This window comes from Arabidopsis lyrata, assembly GCF_000004255.2.
Source record: "Arabidopsis lyrata subsp. lyrata unplaced genomic scaffold ARALYscaffold_4, whole genome shotgun sequence".
Lineage (NCBI taxonomy): Eukaryota > Viridiplantae > Streptophyta > Magnoliopsida > Brassicales > Brassicaceae > Arabidopsis > Arabidopsis lyrata.
The window spans coordinates 2,699,513-2,717,051 of NW_003302552.1; the positions used below are offsets into that span (position 1 = coordinate 2,699,513).

General features: G+C 38.8%; 5 protein-coding genes across 8 annotated transcripts; 4 read left to right on the forward strand and 1 right to left on the reverse strand.

Moving 5' to 3' along the window:
• Nucleotides 1-2,959: 2,959 nt before the first annotated feature.
• On the forward strand, nt 2,960-3,862 carry LOC110229192 (uncharacterized protein At4g04775-like). The gene is made up of 2 exons (XM_021028658.1): nt 2,960-3,424; nt 3,496-3,862. Exons 1-2 carry the CDS (start codon nt 3,245-3,247, stop codon nt 3,766-3,768), a joined length of 453 nt encoding a protein of 150 aa, XP_020884317.1. The 5' UTR covers nt 2,960-3,244; the 3' UTR covers nt 3,769-3,862.
• Nucleotides 3,863-4,322: 460 nt separating this feature from the next.
• On the reverse strand, nt 4,323-7,361 carry LOC110229191 (uncharacterized protein At3g43530-like). 2 transcript variants are annotated; one of them, XR_002332653.1, is made up of 4 exons: nt 5,599-7,361; nt 5,363-5,521; nt 4,727-5,291; nt 4,323-4,664 (listed from the first exon to the last, which is right to left on the reverse strand). XR_002332653.1 is itself a non-coding variant. In XM_021028657.1 (3 exons), exons 1-3 carry the CDS (start codon nt 6,412-6,414, stop codon nt 4,890-4,892), a joined length of 1,377 nt encoding a protein of 458 aa, XP_020884316.1. In that variant the 5' UTR covers nt 6,415-7,361; the 3' UTR covers nt 4,323-4,889. The 2 variants fall into 2 exon arrangements, 1 of the variants encoding a protein (XP_020884316.1); XM_021028657.1 differs by having other exon boundaries at nt 4,323-5,291.
• Nucleotides 7,362-7,397: 36 nt separating this feature from the next.
• On the forward strand, nt 7,398-11,288 carry LOC9316639 (lysosomal Pro-X carboxypeptidase). The gene is made up of 10 exons (XM_002878696.2): nt 7,398-9,052; nt 9,143-9,323; nt 9,424-9,557; nt 9,628-9,740; nt 9,852-9,975; nt 10,061-10,216; nt 10,416-10,568; nt 10,648-10,727; nt 10,816-10,865; nt 10,960-11,288. Exons 1-10 carry the CDS (start codon nt 8,693-8,695, stop codon nt 11,094-11,096), a joined length of 1,488 nt encoding a protein of 495 aa, XP_002878742.1. The 5' UTR covers nt 7,398-8,692; the 3' UTR covers nt 11,097-11,288.
• Nucleotides 11,289-11,940: 652 nt separating this feature from the next.
• On the forward strand, nt 11,941-13,442 carry LOC9314810. 2 transcript variants are annotated; one of them, XM_002878697.2, is made up of 3 exons: nt 11,944-12,234; nt 12,440-12,463; nt 12,830-13,418. In XM_002878697.2, the coding sequence occupies exons 1-3, from the start codon at nt 12,150-12,152 to the stop codon at nt 13,129-13,131; spliced, it is 411 nt and encodes a 136-aa protein (XP_002878743.1). In that variant the 5' UTR covers nt 11,944-12,149; the 3' UTR covers nt 13,132-13,418. The 2 variants fall into 2 exon arrangements, with proteins under 2 accessions (XP_020885485.1, XP_002878743.1); XM_021029826.1 differs by lacking the exon at nt 12,440-12,463 and having other exon boundaries at nt 11,941-12,234; nt 12,830-13,442.
• Nucleotides 13,443-13,526: 84 nt separating this feature from the next.
• On the forward strand, nt 13,527-16,991 carry LOC9314811 (calmodulin-binding protein 60 E). 2 transcript variants are annotated; one of them, XM_021029825.1, is made up of 8 exons: nt 13,527-13,750; nt 14,144-14,267; nt 14,544-14,619; nt 14,724-14,782; nt 14,875-15,371; nt 15,473-15,633; nt 15,736-15,939; nt 16,031-16,991. In XM_021029825.1, exons 2-8 carry the CDS (start codon nt 14,170-14,172, stop codon nt 16,745-16,747), a joined length of 1,812 nt encoding a protein of 603 aa, XP_020885484.1. In that variant the 5' UTR covers nt 13,527-13,750; nt 14,144-14,169; the 3' UTR covers nt 16,748-16,991. The 2 variants fall into 2 exon arrangements, with proteins under 2 accessions (XP_020885484.1, XP_002878744.2); XM_002878698.2 differs by having other exon boundaries at nt 14,177-14,267.
• Nucleotides 16,992-17,539: the final 548 nt, after the last annotated feature.

Genomic DNA, 17,539 nt, shown 5'->3' on the forward strand with positions numbered 1-17,539 from the left:
GTGAATGAAGTTTTGGAGAATGATGTGAATGAAGTTTTGGAGAATGATGTGAATGAAGTTTTGGAGAATGATGTGAATGAAGTTTTGGTGAATGATGTGAATGAAGTTTTGGTGAATGATGTGAATGAAGTTTTGGTGAATGATGTGAATGATGAGAATGAAGTTTTGGTGAATGATGTGAATGAAGTTTTGGTGAATGAAGATATGGTGAATGAAGTGTGTCAGAATGTGACAGGTATGGAAGTTGTGGCTGTGGAAAGGTCGATGGATAACCATTTGGATGAAGATGTGGATGGTATTTTTGATTTTGATGAAAGGTACTCCAAAGAATATAGAATGGGAAGATGGTACGGGTATAGAACTTTATCAAGAATTTTGTTCTAAGGAAGCACTGTGGGAATTGGTAAACAAAGCTGCAAAACAAGAAGTTTATGGGGTTTTAACAGTTAAGTCTGACCCGTTGAGACTTATGTTACGATGCAAACAATATTCTCAAGGGTGTAAATGGTATTTACGAGTTGCGAGAACAAAGCAATCAGATTATTGGAGTGTTAGAGTGCATAGAAAGATCCATACATGCTCGCGGTCTGTTGAGTCTACAAGCAATAGTGTACAGAGAGGAACACCACGATTAATAGCAGCTGTTTTACATGCTGACTTTCCAGGTAATCTACAGACCCCAAATCCAAAAAGCATCATGTCTATTGTGACAGGAAGACTTGGTGTGCATTGTTCATACTCTACTGCATTAAGAGGGAAAATGCAGCATGTTAGTGAAGTGAGAGGTGGACCAGAAAAAAGCTACAAGATGTTGTTTTCTTATCTCTACATGTTAGAGATGGTAAATAGAGGGACTGTAACAAGTGTGGAGTTGGAAGAGAAGAAGTTCAAGTACCTATTCATCGCTTTGGGAGCTAGCATTGAAGGTTTCAGGGGAATGAGGAAAGTGATAATTGTGGATGCAACTCATCTCAAAACTGTATATGGTGGGATGTTGGTTATTGCAACAGCTCAAAATCCTAATCATCACCATTATCCTCTTGCATTTGGTGTAATTGATGCAGAGAAGGATGTTAGTTGGATTTGGTTTTTCCAGAAGCTGAAAACTGTATATCCAGAAGTTCCTGATCTGGTGTTTATTAGTGACAGGTATCAAAGCATCAAGAAGGCTGTCATGACGGTGTACCCGAATGCGCATCATGTACACTGTATATGGCATTTGTCTCAAAATCTAAGACTCCGTGCGAAGACTGATAAGGATGGAGCTGCGAAGAAGTTCTTGGAGTGCGCTCATGCTTATACTGAGAGTGAGTTCAATAGAGAATATGGTATTTTTAGGAGTCGGTGGTCTAATGTTGCTGACTATCTAGATAAAGCCATAGAGAGAGAGAGAGCAGTGGTCTAGGTACCATTTCCAAGGAGACAAGTACAACATAGACACTAGCAATGCTGCGGAGTCCATGAACGCTGTGTTTAAGAAAGCGAGGAAGTATCACCTCTTACCTATGATTGATGCCATGGTTGAGAAGTTCTCTGAATGGTTTAACAACCATAGGCAAGATTCAGGTAATGCATCGAGCACATCACAGGTTGTGCCTTTTGTGGAGAACATCTTGCATGCTCGATGTCCAGTTGCTGCGAAGTTAAAAGTTGTTGAGCTTAACAGTTATAGACAAGAATACAACGTCATTGATGGGATGTCGGTCAGCTTTTTGGTGGATTTGAAAATGAAAACTTGTTCTTGCAAGACATTTGATATAGACAAGTACCCGTGTGTCCATGCCATTGCCGCAGCAAGGTTCCTAGCCCGCAAGGAAGGGAGAAATGCAGATGTAAGCATATATAGACTTTGCTCCGTCTTTTATTTGATTGATACTTGGGCATTGGCATATTACAGGACGTTGTTTGTAGTGCCACATGAGTCAGAATGGAATATTCCCGAGTCAGTTAAAGAGTTGGAGGCTGAGCCGCCGGATTACACTCCAAAAAAAGGACGCAATCAAGATAAACGGTTTCCATCTGTTGGAGAAAAACGGAGAAAGAGTAACAAAGCTGTTCCAGGAATTAACTTGGAGAGATGGCTACAGCCCGAGGATCCAGAAACATCTTGATTAATTCCCTGGTTCAACCGGTACAACTGCTTTACCAATACGGTTCAACTGGAACAACTGGACCATTTTGGTTCAACTGGAACAACTGTATAACCATTTGGGTTCAACCGGAATAACTTAAACAACTTTGTACTTGTATTTTTATTTGTAAGACTAATATCGCTTTGTAATATATGGATTATTATTTATAAGTTTGTAATATAAACTATTTTATTTCTTTACAATATTAGCAAGAATGGTTTCTGGGTTCAACCGATACAACTGGAAACAACTAAAACTACAAAAAAATACAAAATTACATAAATTAAACCATAATAAGTGATTAAAACATTTTTAAACTCTGAAGGTACATTTAATACTTTTAATATATGATATGTAACATTATCAATAATTAATATGAGCAAAAACCAAAATTACACAAATCACTCTTTAGGTAACAAGGAACAATTAGTTCAAGATCATCTATAAAGATGGAAGAAGTATGTAAACTATGTTTTCTGATAAATTATTCTATGAAAACTTCTTAAACACCAATATAATGTGGAAATTGATGTGAACAACTAGATATCTATGGTATTTTTTAAGGTTCAACTACAAAATTACAAATTTAGAAATAGTTCAACTGTGAGGAAATTAGGACAACTGAACATCTAAAGACAACTATGTAGAAAATCTATTTATCGGGGGTCCCACAGAAATGTGTTCACACTAGTCTTTGACTAGTTTTTGACTCAAACCGGTCCCACAGAAATGTGTTCACACCAGTCTTCTCATCTAATAAGGAGAGTACTCTCTCTCTCTCTCTCTCTCTCTCTCACATCTCGACTCCGATTCTTCTTCTTCTTCTTTTCTCTCTTCTTCTTCTCTCTTCTTCACGAGACCACTAAAAATTAGGGTTTTCAGATTTCTTCAAATTTTGCGAAATCTGGGTACTTCTCTCACATATCTTCTTCTCTCTTCTTCTTCTGTTATTGAAAACGAGAAACCCAAAAATTAGGGTTTTCAGATCTATGCTCCTTCTTCCTTCTCTCGCCGTTTAATAGATCTGCTTTCTACTAATTCGGATTTACTAAGATTTAATTGATTTATGTTTGATTGAATGGTCAGATCTACTCATCTTCTAAACCGTAGATATGCCTTATAGTTACTCCCAACCCTCCACATCCGTAGCAAGCATCAACAGTGGAGAATGTAATGCAGATGCCAATTATGGTGTTCCCGAGAGGTGTTTCTGTGGTGAGATGGTCAAACTTGAGCGATGTCTAACAGGACAGCGCCAAGGAGAGCGCGTATACAGATGCCCAGTGCTTAAGGTATGGTTTAGTTGCAATTCTGGAACAACTAAGTACAACTTGCTGGTTTTAACTTTTTATATTCTTCCTAGGATGGAGACGAATATAAGGATAATCGAGATCACCTAGTTCAGTGGTGGGATTGGGCGGTAACTGAGGAGCTGTCCAAGATACACCACCTATTTGACAGACATAAAGATGACGTGTTAACCTCTCTTGAATATGGGAGGGGTGGAAATCCTGCATTGGAGTCGATCCGGGAAACTCTTCGTCTTATGCGTGAAGAAATTGATGACCTTAAAGAGAGGTTAGCCACAAAAGAAGTCGAGATTGCGAGGCTTAGGGGGTTACTTTCAAGGTGGTAATATTGTATGATTACCACCTACTCTTTGTAATATTTGAATTTGTATTTTGGATATGGAATTGTGTTTTCATGAAGTATTATTAGTAGTTGTACCTGCAGTAATGGTAGTTGTACTTGGTTCAACCGGTACAACTCCGAGTTATATGTACTCACTAAGTATTTTTAATAGTTGTTGTCCCTGGATCAACTGGTCCAACTAAAATTTAAATATATTGTATTTAGTAGTTGTCCCTGGTTCAACTGGTCCAACTAAAATTTAAATATATTGTATTTAGTAGTTGTCCCTGGTTGTCCACATAGTTGTCTCTGGATTATTAGTAGTTGTCCTTGTATTGTTAGTAGTTGTCCCTGTTGTCCATCGTTCTTAATAATAGTTGTCCCTGTATTGTTAGTAGTTGTCCCTGTTGTCCCTGGTTCATCACATAGTTGTCCCAGGATTACTAGTAGTTGTTCCTGTTGTCCTACTTGTGTTAATAGTTGTCCCACGTTTGTTAGTAGTTGGACCAAATGCATAATTTCTTAAAATATAATTTCTGGATCATCCTAAACCCCAAATACAAAAAATGCACCTAAACCACAACACAACCAAAAGATAGTACAATGTTTTGAATCCTAATAAAAGATAACCGCAAAATACTCAGAAAATATAAGTTTTGTCCTACACAAAAGCAATTACTCATAAAGAGTGATCTCTCATAAAGATCACCTATTTCTTCTGCCGCTTCTTCCCCTTCCCCTTCCCCTCTGCTGTAAACTCTTCAGCCTGAAACCTGGAAGCCTTCCTTTGTCTCTTTTTCCCGGTCTGGATTGTAGGGCCACTATGCTTCGGCCTCACTGCTTTCTTCTTCTTGTTCTCCTTCTCTTTCCTAGCCAGCTGCTCCTGATCACCTTCATCACCTACACAACTCCAATGTTAGAACATGTATGTTACAATAAAAACTACAAAAATGTAAACTCACTCAATTCTTGAATCTGGATTGGCTTAGGGTCTGTGAAACCACTGTGAAGGACCAAAGCCTTTGTCGGACTCGCTATTGGTTGATTAGCAGTTGGTGTACAATAGGTTGGCACAAAATCACTTGAAGTCCCTGGATGATACTCATTGTACCGCTCTTTCTCTAGCTAGACTGACACATAACCCTCTAAGTCTTTCACTCTCCCATCCAGCATACTCACTTTGCTATCCATCTCAGACAACTTCTCCATGATCTTCGCAAATCCTTTGTCCACAGCTGACTGTAATGAGAGGATATCACCAAGCCTCTCAGGGACTTCACCATCACTTTCTTTAACATCACCAAGCCTCTCAGCCACTTCAGGGACAACATCACCAAAACCCCGAGCCTGCAAGTCCATCTGGTATAGACTTTTCCACCAGATTTTCTTCTTCTTTCTGATCAGCTGCTCTCTCCAACCTTCAACAACTGGATCAATAAATCCCATCCCTTCATCAACATCTTTCTCAACAAGGCCAGACAACATCTCTTTCTCATCCATATCAGGTTCCAAGATGCTTGAGATATCCTGTCAAATACACATAGCATCAATCTCAATAAATATGCATACTAAGAGAAGTAAAGGCACCAAAAGCTAACCTTAATTTCACTAAGGGCTTGGTTTATTTCATCCAAGGTAAAGCCCTTCATGCAACTATCAGTGAATTTAGATTTGCACATTCTTGGACAGTCATTAGCTGCGGGAACAGCTTCTCTGAATCGCCTTCCAAGCTGTGGTATGCACTCAAATGCAAAAATCTACACATTCACAATAACACAGTTTTACTACTATAACTTAAACACTCTAACTCATTACAATATTCACAAGTTTTTACCTCAAGAGGAGTGATGAATCCAAAAAAGCTGCTCTGTGCTTTTGGTTTCACCTCACCTTTCATGTTTTTCATCATTCTCCGGATCCCTGTCATACATTGCTCAAAAGAATACCTTCCCCACGGGAATATCTCACAAGCATGAACATCATCAACAATCCTTAACAGGAATTGCTCTATGTTCCCATCACCCTTAGAATCAGCCTTCACAACCGCACATAAAAACAACAAAATAATCAACTTCTTCCTATCCAAACACTTCTCACTCTTAATAGCTGCCAACTTCTTTTCTACATCTTTGATTTTGATTAGGTCTGTCCTCCCAAACATCCTCCTGACAAACCTCAAACTACCCTTCTTCTCATGATTCTTTGGGTACTCATGGCAGTCCAACCCGGTCAACAAAGCATGCTCTTTCAAGGAGTACCTTATAGGCACTCCATTCACAACAAACCAACACTCATTCTCCATACCCGTGCGAGCAGTGCGAAGCATAAGCATCCACATGCCTTGAATCATGTGATTTGGTTCCTTAGGCATGTGGAATATATGCTTAAACTGAGCATGATTCCTAAACCAACTAACTTCCTCATCAAATGCCTCTATCATGGCCACTGTTTGGCCAACTTTACACCTACTACCTACCTTACATACCTTGTTGTACTCAGTTGGACTAAAGTACATGCTCTCTGGCGGCAGTGGTTGGGATTCCTCATCATCATCATCCTCATCTGTATCAGCTGCAACATCATTAACCCTCTCCTCTTCCTCTTCCTCAACAGCAATATCATCAACTATATTCTGCATATTCAAACACATACAACTGAGTACAACTATGTCTGTTGCTTACCTTTAACACCATATACAACAAATACAAACTGTTACTTACCTTCACAACACCAGCAACATCTTCCTCCTCATTATCACCAGCAACATCTTCACCCTCAGAATCAACAACTCTCTCTTCTTCCTCGTTATCACAACCCTGACCATCAATTGACAACTCACGGACTTCTTTATCATGCTCACCGACTTCTTCTTTCTCTTCTTTATCAGACAATTCCGGAACCGAAAAAACTACTAATTCGGTGGCTGCTTCTGCGGATTCCACTGTGGACCAATTACAGCGGCATCCATTGGAGCTTCTGTTGGATAAGCGTCATCCGTCGGAGCATCTTTTGGAACTGCGGCGTCCGTCGAAGCTTCTGTTGGAACTGAAGCGTCCGTCGAAGCTTCTGTTGGATCCGGATTTGCAGCCCCTTCTCGAGACCCTTCTGTTGATTCATATACCCTGTTATCTCCACCTTTCACGCGAGCCATATAAGAACGAGACGAAGACACGCTGAACGGAGTCGGAGGAGACGAAAAGACAAACCACCGAGGAGGAGACGGAGGAGACGAATGATGGAGTACGAAGTTCCCACGCTAGAAGAAGACGGCGGAGACGACGATACTCCGGAGACAACGAAAACGGAAAAGAAGCGACGGAGATTCGCGAGAGTACAGAGAGAACTCGGAGACAGAGAGAAGAGTAGTGAAAGCGATTTTTACGGTTTTGAGTTTTACTTAGAGAAATTTTCAGAATTAGGGGATTAGGGTAAATTTGGGGATTTTGTATGGGTCGGGTTATTTTCTTATGGACTGGATTCGGATTGTTTGGTTGGGTCGTAATATACTTATTTTCGTCTGGGTTTTATGTAATTTACTCACTTTCTCTATTTAAAATTAATTCGATAATAAAAAGAAAACATAAGAGTGGCATAAGAGGTTACCGATTCTTGATTAGTGGCACAAGAGGTTAACTCTCCCCTAAACATCGGAGCTCTGTTTGCTTGGACTTTGCAGAGACTCTCAGAATCGTCTCTGTTCTCTCATTAGTTTAAGTATGAGGCTTTGCTCCCGGAAGTGCCAATGGTCTCGCCGTCGTCACTTTCCGGTAGAAGCGAAGCCAATGAACTCAAACTACCTGATCAATCGAGTCACATACGCGCGATGATGATCCGCTTGAGCGCTCTCTATCATTTTCTCTGTTTTTGTCTTCTTCTTCGTCTTCTTTGGGGGCTATATGATGATGATACGTTCGAAGTCAGTGGACCAGACGTTGATGACGCTCTGTTTCTTGGCGTGTTTAATTTTGATTAATTCTGTCAACTTCTGGAAACTTTTGTTCAATTGGTAGAAGAATCGAAATTAGATAGATCTCAGAGCAGCACTAGAAGCAGTATCTGAGAAAAGGTCTAGGCTTTGAATATGTTGAAACTTAGTAAACCATATTCTTTCTTCTTAGCTATTGGAATGGTTATTACAGCAATGTAGGATACATCAGTGTTTTGTTAGAAAAGTAAATTGTGGGCCTAAAACCATTAAAAGAATGAATGAAACAATTATGAAAGTGGTCAACTTTGGGAACAAAGTTTGTGCCTTTGTGGTGCTCAAAGTTGACAACAACAAACTGATGTGAGTTGTATCTTGTTTTTGATCAAGATTGTGACTTTTGTGGTGGGATTATTCCAATTAATCAGGTTAAGTCTACCTAGGTTCTGTTGTGTGGAATTATTGGTGCTGAGGTCTCAATTAATTTGAGAACTCTTATCAGAAACTAGTCTAAGATAATAAAGTGGTTTCTTTTTTATTTCATAGCCTCATTGGTAGTATATTCTTTGTTGGACCTTTTTGTGTTTTGGCAGTATTGCTTTGGGAGAAACTAACTGGATTTTAACTAAATATTGTTAAACCAAAGTTTGTTTTCTTGGAGATTGAGCTTAGCTTTGTTTGGATCATACGGCCACTTGTGTGAGAGTTTGATTGATTGTGAAGTCTTTATTTTTTGTGTCATCATCATGCTTGATAGTTAAGAGAAAGGGAGAGGCAGAATCATCACAAGTTCTGATAAAGGACAAAACCTTTTCTGATGCAACTCACGTTTTCACTCCACAAGCTCCAAAAGAGTTTACTTGGGAAAACAAAAGTTTGACGAATGCAAAACCAATTTTGTTAGCATAAGACCAAACCCAGTAACCCACTTCTTCTTCTGCCTCCTTGCGTGTATTTGAGTTACTCTTGTTTTGAGAGAGAGAGAGAGAGAGAGAGAGAGAAAATGTCTGCTTGTTTGTGTCTTGTGTTCCTGTTCTTCTCTATTGTTGCAGAAGCAACGTATTCTCCCGGAGGTTTCCACCATCTTTCTTCTCTAAGACAACAGAAAAAGGCTTCTAAGTCAAAGCAAGAGTTACCTTTTGAGACTCGTTACTTCCCTCAAAATCTTGACCACTTCGGTTTCACACCAGAGAGCTACACAGTCTTCCACCAGAAGTACCTCATCAACAGCCGTTTCTGGCGCAAAGGTGGCCCCATCTTTGTCTACACCGGAAATGAAGGAGACATCGACTGGTTTGCTTCCAACACCGGTTTCATGTCGGATATTGCTCCCAAGTTCCAGGCTCTTCTTGTTTTCATTGAAGTATGAGCTTTTGCAAACCACTTAATTTCATATCTAGTTTGAAAAAGAGACTCAAAACGTTTATTATGGTGTTTTGTCTCCTTGTTGCAGCACCGGTTCTATGGAGAATCAACGCCATTTGGGAAGAAGTCGCATAAGTCAGCTGAGACATTGGGTTACCTAAGCTCTCAGCAAGCGTTGGCTGATTATGCGATCCTGATAAGAAGCTTGAAGCAGAATCTATCGTCTGAGGCATCGCCTGTGGTTGTCTTTGGTGGCTCTTATGGTGGAAGTAAGCTCACACCCACCACTTTCAGTGGGATAATCAATTGATGATACCTCATATTATTACTCATAAACTATGTTCTGTTGTGTGTCATGTCTTGCGACAGTGCTTGCAGCGTGGTTCAGGCTCAAGTATCCCCACATAACAATCGGTGCATTGGCATCCTCCGCTCCAATACTTCATTTCGATAACATTGTGCCATTGACGAGCTTCTATGATGCCATTTCTCAGGATTTTAAGGTGCTGTATGCTCTGTTTCCGGCAATTTTCATACAAAAGTGGCATTATAATGAACTTTTGTTATGAGCAGGATGCAAGTATTAATTGTTTCACAGTCATCAAGAGAAGCTGGGAAGAGCTAGAAGCAGTTTCAACTATGAAAAATGGCTTGCAAGAACTCAGCAAAAAGTTCCGAACTTGCAAGTAAATTATGCTTTAATGCTTATCTTCAAACTTGCAGTGAAATATATTCTCTCTTCTGTAAGCTCTTCAAACAAAAGCAGCTCAACCGAATCTGTTTTGCTTGAATTTTAGAGGCCTTCAGTCTAAATATTCAGCCAGAGATTGGTTAAGTGGAGCATTTGTTTATACAGCCATGGTTAATTATCCAACTGCAGCTAATTTCATGGCGCCACTGCCTGGTTATCCCGTGGAGCAGGTGAGATATTCATTACACCAAAGTGTGTCATTGAGTATTTTCTTATTTCCCGACCGGAATTTGGACTCGTTTTCTTTTGCATCAGATGTGCAAGATCATCGACGGGTTCCCTCGAGGATCCAGTAATCTTGACCGTGCCTTTGCTGCTGCAAGCTTATACTACAACTATTCGGGATCAGAAAAATGCTTCGAGATGGAACAACAAACTGATGATCATGGGCTCAATGGTTGGCAATATCAGGTAGTCTCATAAATAAAAGGATTTTCCTCTTTATCCAAAGAATGTATGAATATGAGTTTGAATGAAGTTTAGACTGTCATTTAGATATTGGTCATTTGGAGGATAGAACATATTCCAATGGATTTGCAGTCTCTAGAGCAAGAAATGATTTATGTTATGAAACTATAAATGACACAATATGATTATTGAATGGTAACAGGCGTGCACAGAGATGGTGATGCCAATGAGCTGCTCGAACCAGAGCATGCTCCCTCCGTACGACAATGACTATGAGGCATTCCAAGAACAATGCATGAGTACATACGGAGTCAAGCCTCGACCCCATTGGATCACCACAGAATTTGGCGGAAAGGTCCGTTTTTTCTTCCTCTCCATTGGAACAGGTTCTTCAGGTGTACGATTCAATATCTGCTCTTTGGTCATCTTTGCAGAGAATAGAGACAGTACTGAAGAGATTTGGAAGCAACATCATATTCTCTAATGGAATGCAGGACCCTTGGAGCCGTGGAGGGTAAGTGATACTAAGTAGTACTCTTCGAACATCAATCTTATGGGTTTTGGTTCTTAAACAGATCGTTTTTTTACCATCTAATTTTCAGGGTTCTGAAGAATATTTCAAGCAGTATCGTCGCGCTTGTGACCAAGAAAGGTAAACACTGCTGTTATGTTTATGAATGTGGGGGAAGTTGGACATAGATAGATTGAGCGAAAATCGAAAGATAACATTGTTTTGTGTGAAACAGGAGCTCACCATGCGGATCTGAGGGCTGCTACAAAAGATGACCCAGAGTGGCTGAAAGAGCAGAGGAGGCAAGAGGTTTCCATTATAGAGAAATGGATCAGTGAGTATTACAGAGATTTAAGAGAAGAAGAGCAATAGGAGCTAAACAAATAAAGAAATTTATGTGTACTGTGTTTTTGATTCAGTTCGTGTAACAAAGTAAAAACTTCACCAGGAATTTGTATTCCCTCATACAAATAATCTCATGTTTGTTTCTCTATGGGTGAATTCTGTAACGAATGAACAAATAGTGCCAATCTTGAAAAATGTTTATTGCACTAAATCAACCAACGAAAACATGGTTGTGTCTTCTGTCATTCGTTTGAGATTCAGTTTGTATAAAATAAATTAAAAAGCTAATCTTGGAGATCGTTTTCTCACATATCTCAATGTCTCTATGGGTAAATTTCTGAATCAACTGATTATAGAGTGCCAATCATAAAAGTAAGATTACGTAATATGAAAAGATTAGGGACGATTTCGAAAAATATCCAAAGATGTGGGGTGCTTTCGTAAATACCTTAAGATATGGGGCAATTTCGTAATTACCAAAAGATATGAGGCAATTTCGTCATTATCAAAAGATGTGGGGCAATTTCGTAATTATCAAAAGATATGGAGCAATATCGTAATTATCAAAAGATATGGGGCAATTCGTAATTATCAAAAGATATGGGGCAATTTCGTAATTACCAAAAGATGTGGGGCAATTTCGTAATTATCAAAAGATATGGGGCAATTTCGTAATTATCAAAAGATATGGGGCAATTTCGTAATTACCGAAAAATGTGGGGCGACTTCGTAATTGTCAAAAGATGTGGGGCAATGTCGTAATTACCACAACTTGTGGGGTAATTTTGTAATTACTGAAAGATATGGGGCAATTTCGTAATTACCGTAAAATGTGGGGCGACTTCGTAATTACCGAAAGATATGGGGCAATTTCGTAATGAGATGATGTCGTAATACCGAAAAGATTTGGGGTGATCTCGTAACAACGTCTGTTCGGGGGATATAGTTTCCCTCCAGTTACAGTAGTCTTTCTTTCCACTATGGCCAATTCGCCATGATCGTTGCTGCTCAGACGTGAATCGAAGAATAGTGATCTGATCGATGATTTAAAAAATCGAGCTTTCATCACTAACCGGGGCAATGGTTAGCAGCAGCAACTTCATTTGTCCTCCTTGCGAGATCTGCGATTGTCCTCCTCCTTTGTCTCTCCTCCAGATTGCTCCCGGTACTGTTTTTTTTTTTGTTTTTTTCTCTCATTCTGTTGGAAAATTAGCATCTGGGTTTTCAATTTGATTCATAAATTAGGAGACTTTAGTTCTTATAAATCTGGAATACTTAAGATTGTTTGATCTTTCATTGTATAATGTAAGCCATAAGAGTCTCAATTTCTAATAAAGTTTCATTCGTGTATTGTATGTATTCTTTTGCAGGGCTTGCAAACCTCTCTATTACAGGTTCGATCTCCTTCCCAAGCTTGCAAACTTTGTATGTATTGTTTCTCTACTGATTTAATAATATGAATGAGAATGCCTCTCTGATGGTTTCTTAATGAAGACCTTCATTGAACCATTTGAAAACCTAGGAATCTGGTGAATCTGTAACCAATGGGTGCAACTATTTCTCTTTAGGTTACTTTTTATTTGGGTTTCTTGATCAGACATAGGAGCCTGAGATTCTCTTATCTGTGTTGCAAATTGCATTAGGAATGCTTTTAACAAAATAGTTGTTATAGTTATTCTGTTTTTAAGATGTTCGTTCCTCTTTTAGTCCATGGAAAGTAGAATATGTATGTTGTCGACTTATGTTGTGTATCATGTCAGGTTGTGGAAGCAATGATCCAGAGCTCAAAGAGGAGATGGAGAAGCAGTTTGTTGATCTTCTCACAGAAGAGCTGAAGCTGCAAGAAGCAGTTGCAGACGAGCATAGTCGTCACATGAATGTTACACTTGCCGTAGCTAAAAGGGTTGCTTCACAGTACCAAAAGGAGGCTGAGAAGTGTAACGCTGCCACGGAAATTTGTGAATCAGCTAGAGAGAGAGCTCAAGCATTGTTGCTCAAAGAGCGGAAGATCACTTTTTTGTGGGAACGCATAGCTCGGCAATTAGGTTGGGAAGGTGAGTAAGGAATTCACTGTTTAGTGACTTCTTCTCAGTCTACTCTGAAGAGTTTCTCGATGGAAGAAAAATAGATTTTTTCTTCCGCATAGAGCTCATGAGAACATGGGATTCGCTTAATTCTCAAGGCAATGTTTTTGTCTCCCATGTTCTCTATATATGTAGCTCTTTTTTGTTCTGCACTTGGATCTAAATGTACCTAAAGAAAGGGTTGGCCTTGTATTGACTTTTTTCTTCAGATATATTTTTGTCCAGTCACATTGGACGAGAAGTCACCGACTTCCGTATTTTATTGGCAAATGCAACCATCATTTTCTCATCAGCCAAAGCAAAATATATACATATTGAACTTGGATTTTGTGTCTGTTGAGATTTGCAGCTGATTTGATTTTTAAGAGGATTTGTATTGCAGCTAATGTTGGATGGCATGCATCTGTGATATAAGCATGGCCTAAGCATATAAGTGGGTCAATATTCACTTGGACTCTTTGTTTCTTCTTTGTAAAAGATTAACAAAGACTTTTCAGATACATGAGACTTTGTGAAGAGGGACAAGAGCAGAGGAAGAGACAAAACTAGAGAAAAGTCAAGAAAGGGTTGACATAATGCAGCATATGATCACTCCAGGTATTACGCAGCACCAACTTTCAATATTCATTCATGCACAAAAACAGCTGCTTTTTTCTGTTTATTTGATTTGTTTATTTTTAGTGTCAGCCATTAATAATAACTCTCTTTCTCTCTTTGCATTATTCTAATATGCTCACATGGACAGATTCCTTAAAGCTTTTTATTAACCCTTTAGATCTACCATTAAAGAACAGATCTCGGTTCAGTGACTTCTGCAAACCGTCTAGACCCATGTGGGTTGTCCAAACTCTATAGCTTGAGGCTATTTGTTCTATATTCAACTTTATATGTAGTTATGTTTCTTTTGTGTTCTTCTCTGAAGCTTCCTTCGTGGACTTCTGCTGTTTTTTTCCTAACTTTGGAATAGTTTTTGTATATCTCTGGACACAGAAATCGCAAATTCTTTTTTTTGTTAAATGGAAGGTTCCATGAACAAGCGAGGATACGAATGCAGTCAAGAGGATACAGACAAGTTGCCAGAATCAAAGAGACAAAAAGTGCCTGCTTTGGCAAGGTAACTTCCTTTAGGATTTTCTGTCATTTTCTGTTTCAAAGTAGCCAAATGGTTAAACCTCACAACTATTGAAGAAACAATGCTTTGTTGTTGTTAGATCATGGAGGAGAATGTAAACTCTGTTCCGTTTTGAAACTAAGATTCTTTACTTTTCTGAGTCAAGATTTATTCTTTGTTGAGAGATGTTGTCTTAAAATTTTGTTGTTACATTTCTAAACCTCTCGATTCGCTTACAAGTTGTTGATTTTCTCATCCCTTCATATGAACTTTTTACAGTGTTATTGTGGAAGCTGTCAAGGTAGATAGTCTGCAGAGGCTTTGCTCGTCTTTGGAGCCATTGTTTCGCAGAATTGTGAGTTTTTATTCTACTCTTAATTTAGACATGTAATGATTTTAGAGTAAATTGTGAGATGCTTCTGGAGTTGTAAACTTGCTATGGTGTGGACAAACAAACAGGTTAGTGAAGAGGTGGAACGAGCCTTATCAAGGTTGGGAAATGCAAAGTTAACATCGAGGTATTTTCTCCAGTTATACCTTTTCCTCTTGAAATGGCTCTGTGATATTTGAAGCGTTTGAGTCTCTAGTTAAACCGACACAAAATTTCCAGGTCACCAGAACCAAAGAGGATCCAAGACCGCGATGGAAGAAACCTACAACTTCACTTTAGGACGCGAATGCCTCCTCACTTATTCACAGGTGGGAAAGTCGAGGGAGAGCGAGGCTCGGCAATTCATGTGGTTCTTATAGATGCAAACACAGGAAATGTAGTCCAAACAGGAGAAGAGTCAGCTTCAAAGCTGAATGTTGTAGTGTTAGAGGGTGACTTCAATGATGAAGACGATGAAGACTGGACGAGAGAGCACTTTGAGAGCTTTGAAGTGAAAGAGCGAGAAGGGAAACGCCCCATTTTAACTGGGGACACACAGATAGTGCTTAAGGAAGGTGTGGGAACTTTAGGAGAACTTACTTTCACTGACAACTCGAGTTGGATACGGAGCCGAAAGTTTAGGCTTGGTGTTAAGCCGGCTGCAGGGTGTGGTGATAGCTTTTGCATTCGTGAAGCCAAAACAGAACCTTTTGCTGTCAAAGATCATAGAGGAGAATGTGAGTTTCTAATCATTTGGATTGTATAGATGAGTGTTAGTTACTACTAACTTGGCTCTGTCATCTGTAAAAATTCATTTTCTTTTGACAATGTTTTGCAGTATACAAGAAACATTATCCACCGGCTGTACACGATGAAGTCTGGAGACTGGATAGAATAGCGAAAGACGGAGTGCTACACAAGAAACTATTGAAAGCTAATATCGTGACAGTCGAAGACTTCCTTCGACTCCTTGTTAAGGATCCACAGAAGCTGAGAAATGTAAGCATATATATATATATATATATATCTGTTAATGTGAACAAACCACCAATATTGCCAAAGATATACTAGTTAAATGTTCTTTTTTTCCTGATAATGTAGTTGCTTGGGAGTGGAATGTCGAATAGAATGTGGGAGAACACGGTGGAGCACGCAAAGACATGTGTGTTGGGTGGGAAGCTTTATGTGTTTTACACAGACCAGACTCACGCTACAGGCGTTGTCTTCAACCATATCTATGAATTCCGAGGCCTAATTACAAACGGGCATTTCCTATCGCTAGAGTCTCTCAACCATGACCAAAAGGTAATGAGTAGCGACAGACATATATCATTATTTCTGTCCAAATATGACAACAGTTTCTTGGTTGCTAAGCTGATCATTGGTTAGCTCACAGATTTCTGCAGATATTTTGGTCAAGCTGGCTTACGAGAACTGGCATAAAGCTATTGAGTACGACGGTAAGCTGTTAAATTGCTTACCAGTTGCCGAGAAGGAAGTAAAAAGCTTACCAGAACCAAAAATGGTCACAGCACAAACAACTCAGAACCATCAACAGCTGCACAATCAGAATAATAGGCAAACTGTGCAATGTCATCAGAATGCTATTACCTATACACTGGTCCCTCAACCAATAGATTATCCTCAGTTTGAGCAGCAAAATTGCAGCCAATTATTACCCTCATTTCCTTGCAACGTACAAGACTACAACAGGTCGATGGAAAGTTCCAATGATTCAAGTTCATACAATGGAGAAGATTGGTGTCGCCCAAGAGCTGCAGGACAAGGACTTGAAGACATTTTCAGCGAAGAAATCAGACTAAGGAGCTCTGAAATGCTTGAGACTGATGATATGCAGAGACTGTTGAAGACTTTTGGCATTGGTGTGAACAATGTGGGAACAGAAGGTGGGTTTGGTCAGACTGATGAGTCTTGTTACGGTTATAACATACCGTACCAAGCTCAGATCGATAACACGTTCAGGACAGAACGTAACAGAGGCTCGGGAAAAGCTGTGGTTGGATGGCTAAAGCTTAAAGCTGCTTTGAGATGGGGTATCTTCATACGCAAGAAAGCTGCAGAGAGGAGGCCTCAGATTGTGGAGATCGATTGACAAAAAATGGGATAGAGAGCCTTTTGAGGTTTTAATCCTTTGACGAATTTTCGTTTTCGTTAAAGCTTGAAGACAGTTTCTTTGTGTTCATCTTTTGGATGAACAATCTAAGGGTAGAGAGAAGTGGACTTTGCTTTCTATTACATGTATTGCTTTATTATGTTTTCTCTCTTATGTTTCATGTTAGTTTTTATTTTTTGACATCGTTTTAATGTTAATTATAGTCCCTTAATTATATTAGTAATTTATGTCATACTATAAGTTTTTATATTGGAAAAAGTGAACACTATATGACATTAACTTATAACATTTTACTATAAAAAAAAATGAACCCATCATATAAGTTTCAACCATTTTGCCATCTAATATTTTAGTCATTTTCCTATATAATATTTTCAGCTATTTTGTTAGCCAACCACTTTTAAATCTACCAAAATATAATCAATTTATTTTGAAATATAAATATAATATCTCAACTAAGTATGTTTATGAAACAAATAAAAAAATAAAAATCCAGCAGAAGCATTCATCAATTATCCATTAGGACGCGCAATAATTAAAAGTGCCACCATATCTTTTCATTTCCATTTAAATCCGACGACAAAACAAAACTTTATTATGCAATTTGTTACAATTTACAATTAATTTAAAAATCATTTACAAAGGTTGACAAAAAAAAAAAATCAATTACAAGAAAAGTTTAACTAAAAATTAAAATATTGATTTTGAATTAATCTATCACTTCTAAAAAGAACTAATCTATCACTTAAAAAAAAATTGATCTATCACTTT

Bases quoted from the DNA above. Each gene is read 5' to 3' on its own strand.
- LOC110229192 (XM_021028658.1), top strand. From the start codon at position 3,245: ATGCCTTATAGTTACTCCCAACCCTCCACATCCGTAGCAAGCATCAAC. The intron at 3,425-3,495 runs GTATGGTTTAGT...TATTCTTCCTAG, and splicing joins ACAGATGCCCAGTGCTTAAG to GATGGAGACGAATATAAGGA.
- LOC9314811 (XM_002878698.2), top strand. From the start codon at position 13,729: ATGCAGCATATGATCACTCCAG. The intron at 14,620-14,723 runs GTGAGTTTTTAT...ACAAACAAACAG, and splicing joins AGCCATTGTTTCGCAGAATT to GTTAGTGAAGAGGTGGAACG. The intron at 15,940-16,030 runs GTAATGAGTAGC...GTTAGCTCACAG, and splicing joins CTCTCAACCATGACCAAAAG to ATTTCTGCAGATATTTTGGT.
- LOC9316639 (XM_002878696.2), top strand. From the start codon at position 8,693: ATGTCTGCTTGTTTGTGTCTTGTGTTCCTGTTCTTCTCTATTGTTGCA. The intron at 9,324-9,423 runs GTAAGCTCACAC...GTCTTGCGACAG, and splicing joins TGGTGGCTCTTATGGTGGAA to TGCTTGCAGCGTGGTTCAGG. The intron at 10,728-10,815 runs GTAAGTGATACT...TCTAATTTTCAG, and splicing joins GACCCTTGGAGCCGTGGAGG to GGTTCTGAAGAATATTTCAA.
- LOC110229191 (XM_021028657.1), bottom strand. From the start codon at position 6,414: ATGTGTTTGAATATGCAGAATATAGTTGATGATATTGCTGTTGAGGAA. The intron at 5,522-5,598 runs GTAAAAACTTGT...GTGAATGTGTAG, and splicing joins GATTCATCACTCCTCTTGAG to ATTTTTGCATTTGAGTGCAT. The intron at 5,292-5,362 runs GTTAGCTTTTGG...TGTATTTGACAG, and splicing joins AAGCCCTTAGTGAAATTAAG to GATATCTCAAGCATCTTGGA.
- LOC9314810 (XM_002878697.2), top strand. From the start codon at position 12,150: ATGGTTAGCAGCAGCAACTTCATTTGTCCTCCTTGCGAGATCTGCGAT. The intron at 12,235-12,439 runs GTACTGTTTTTT...ATTCTTTTGCAG, and splicing joins TCTCCTCCAGATTGCTCCCG to GGCTTGCAAACCTCTCTATT. The intron at 12,464-12,829 runs GTTCGATCTCCT...GTATCATGTCAG, and splicing joins TGCAAACCTCTCTATTACAG to GTTGTGGAAGCAATGATCCA.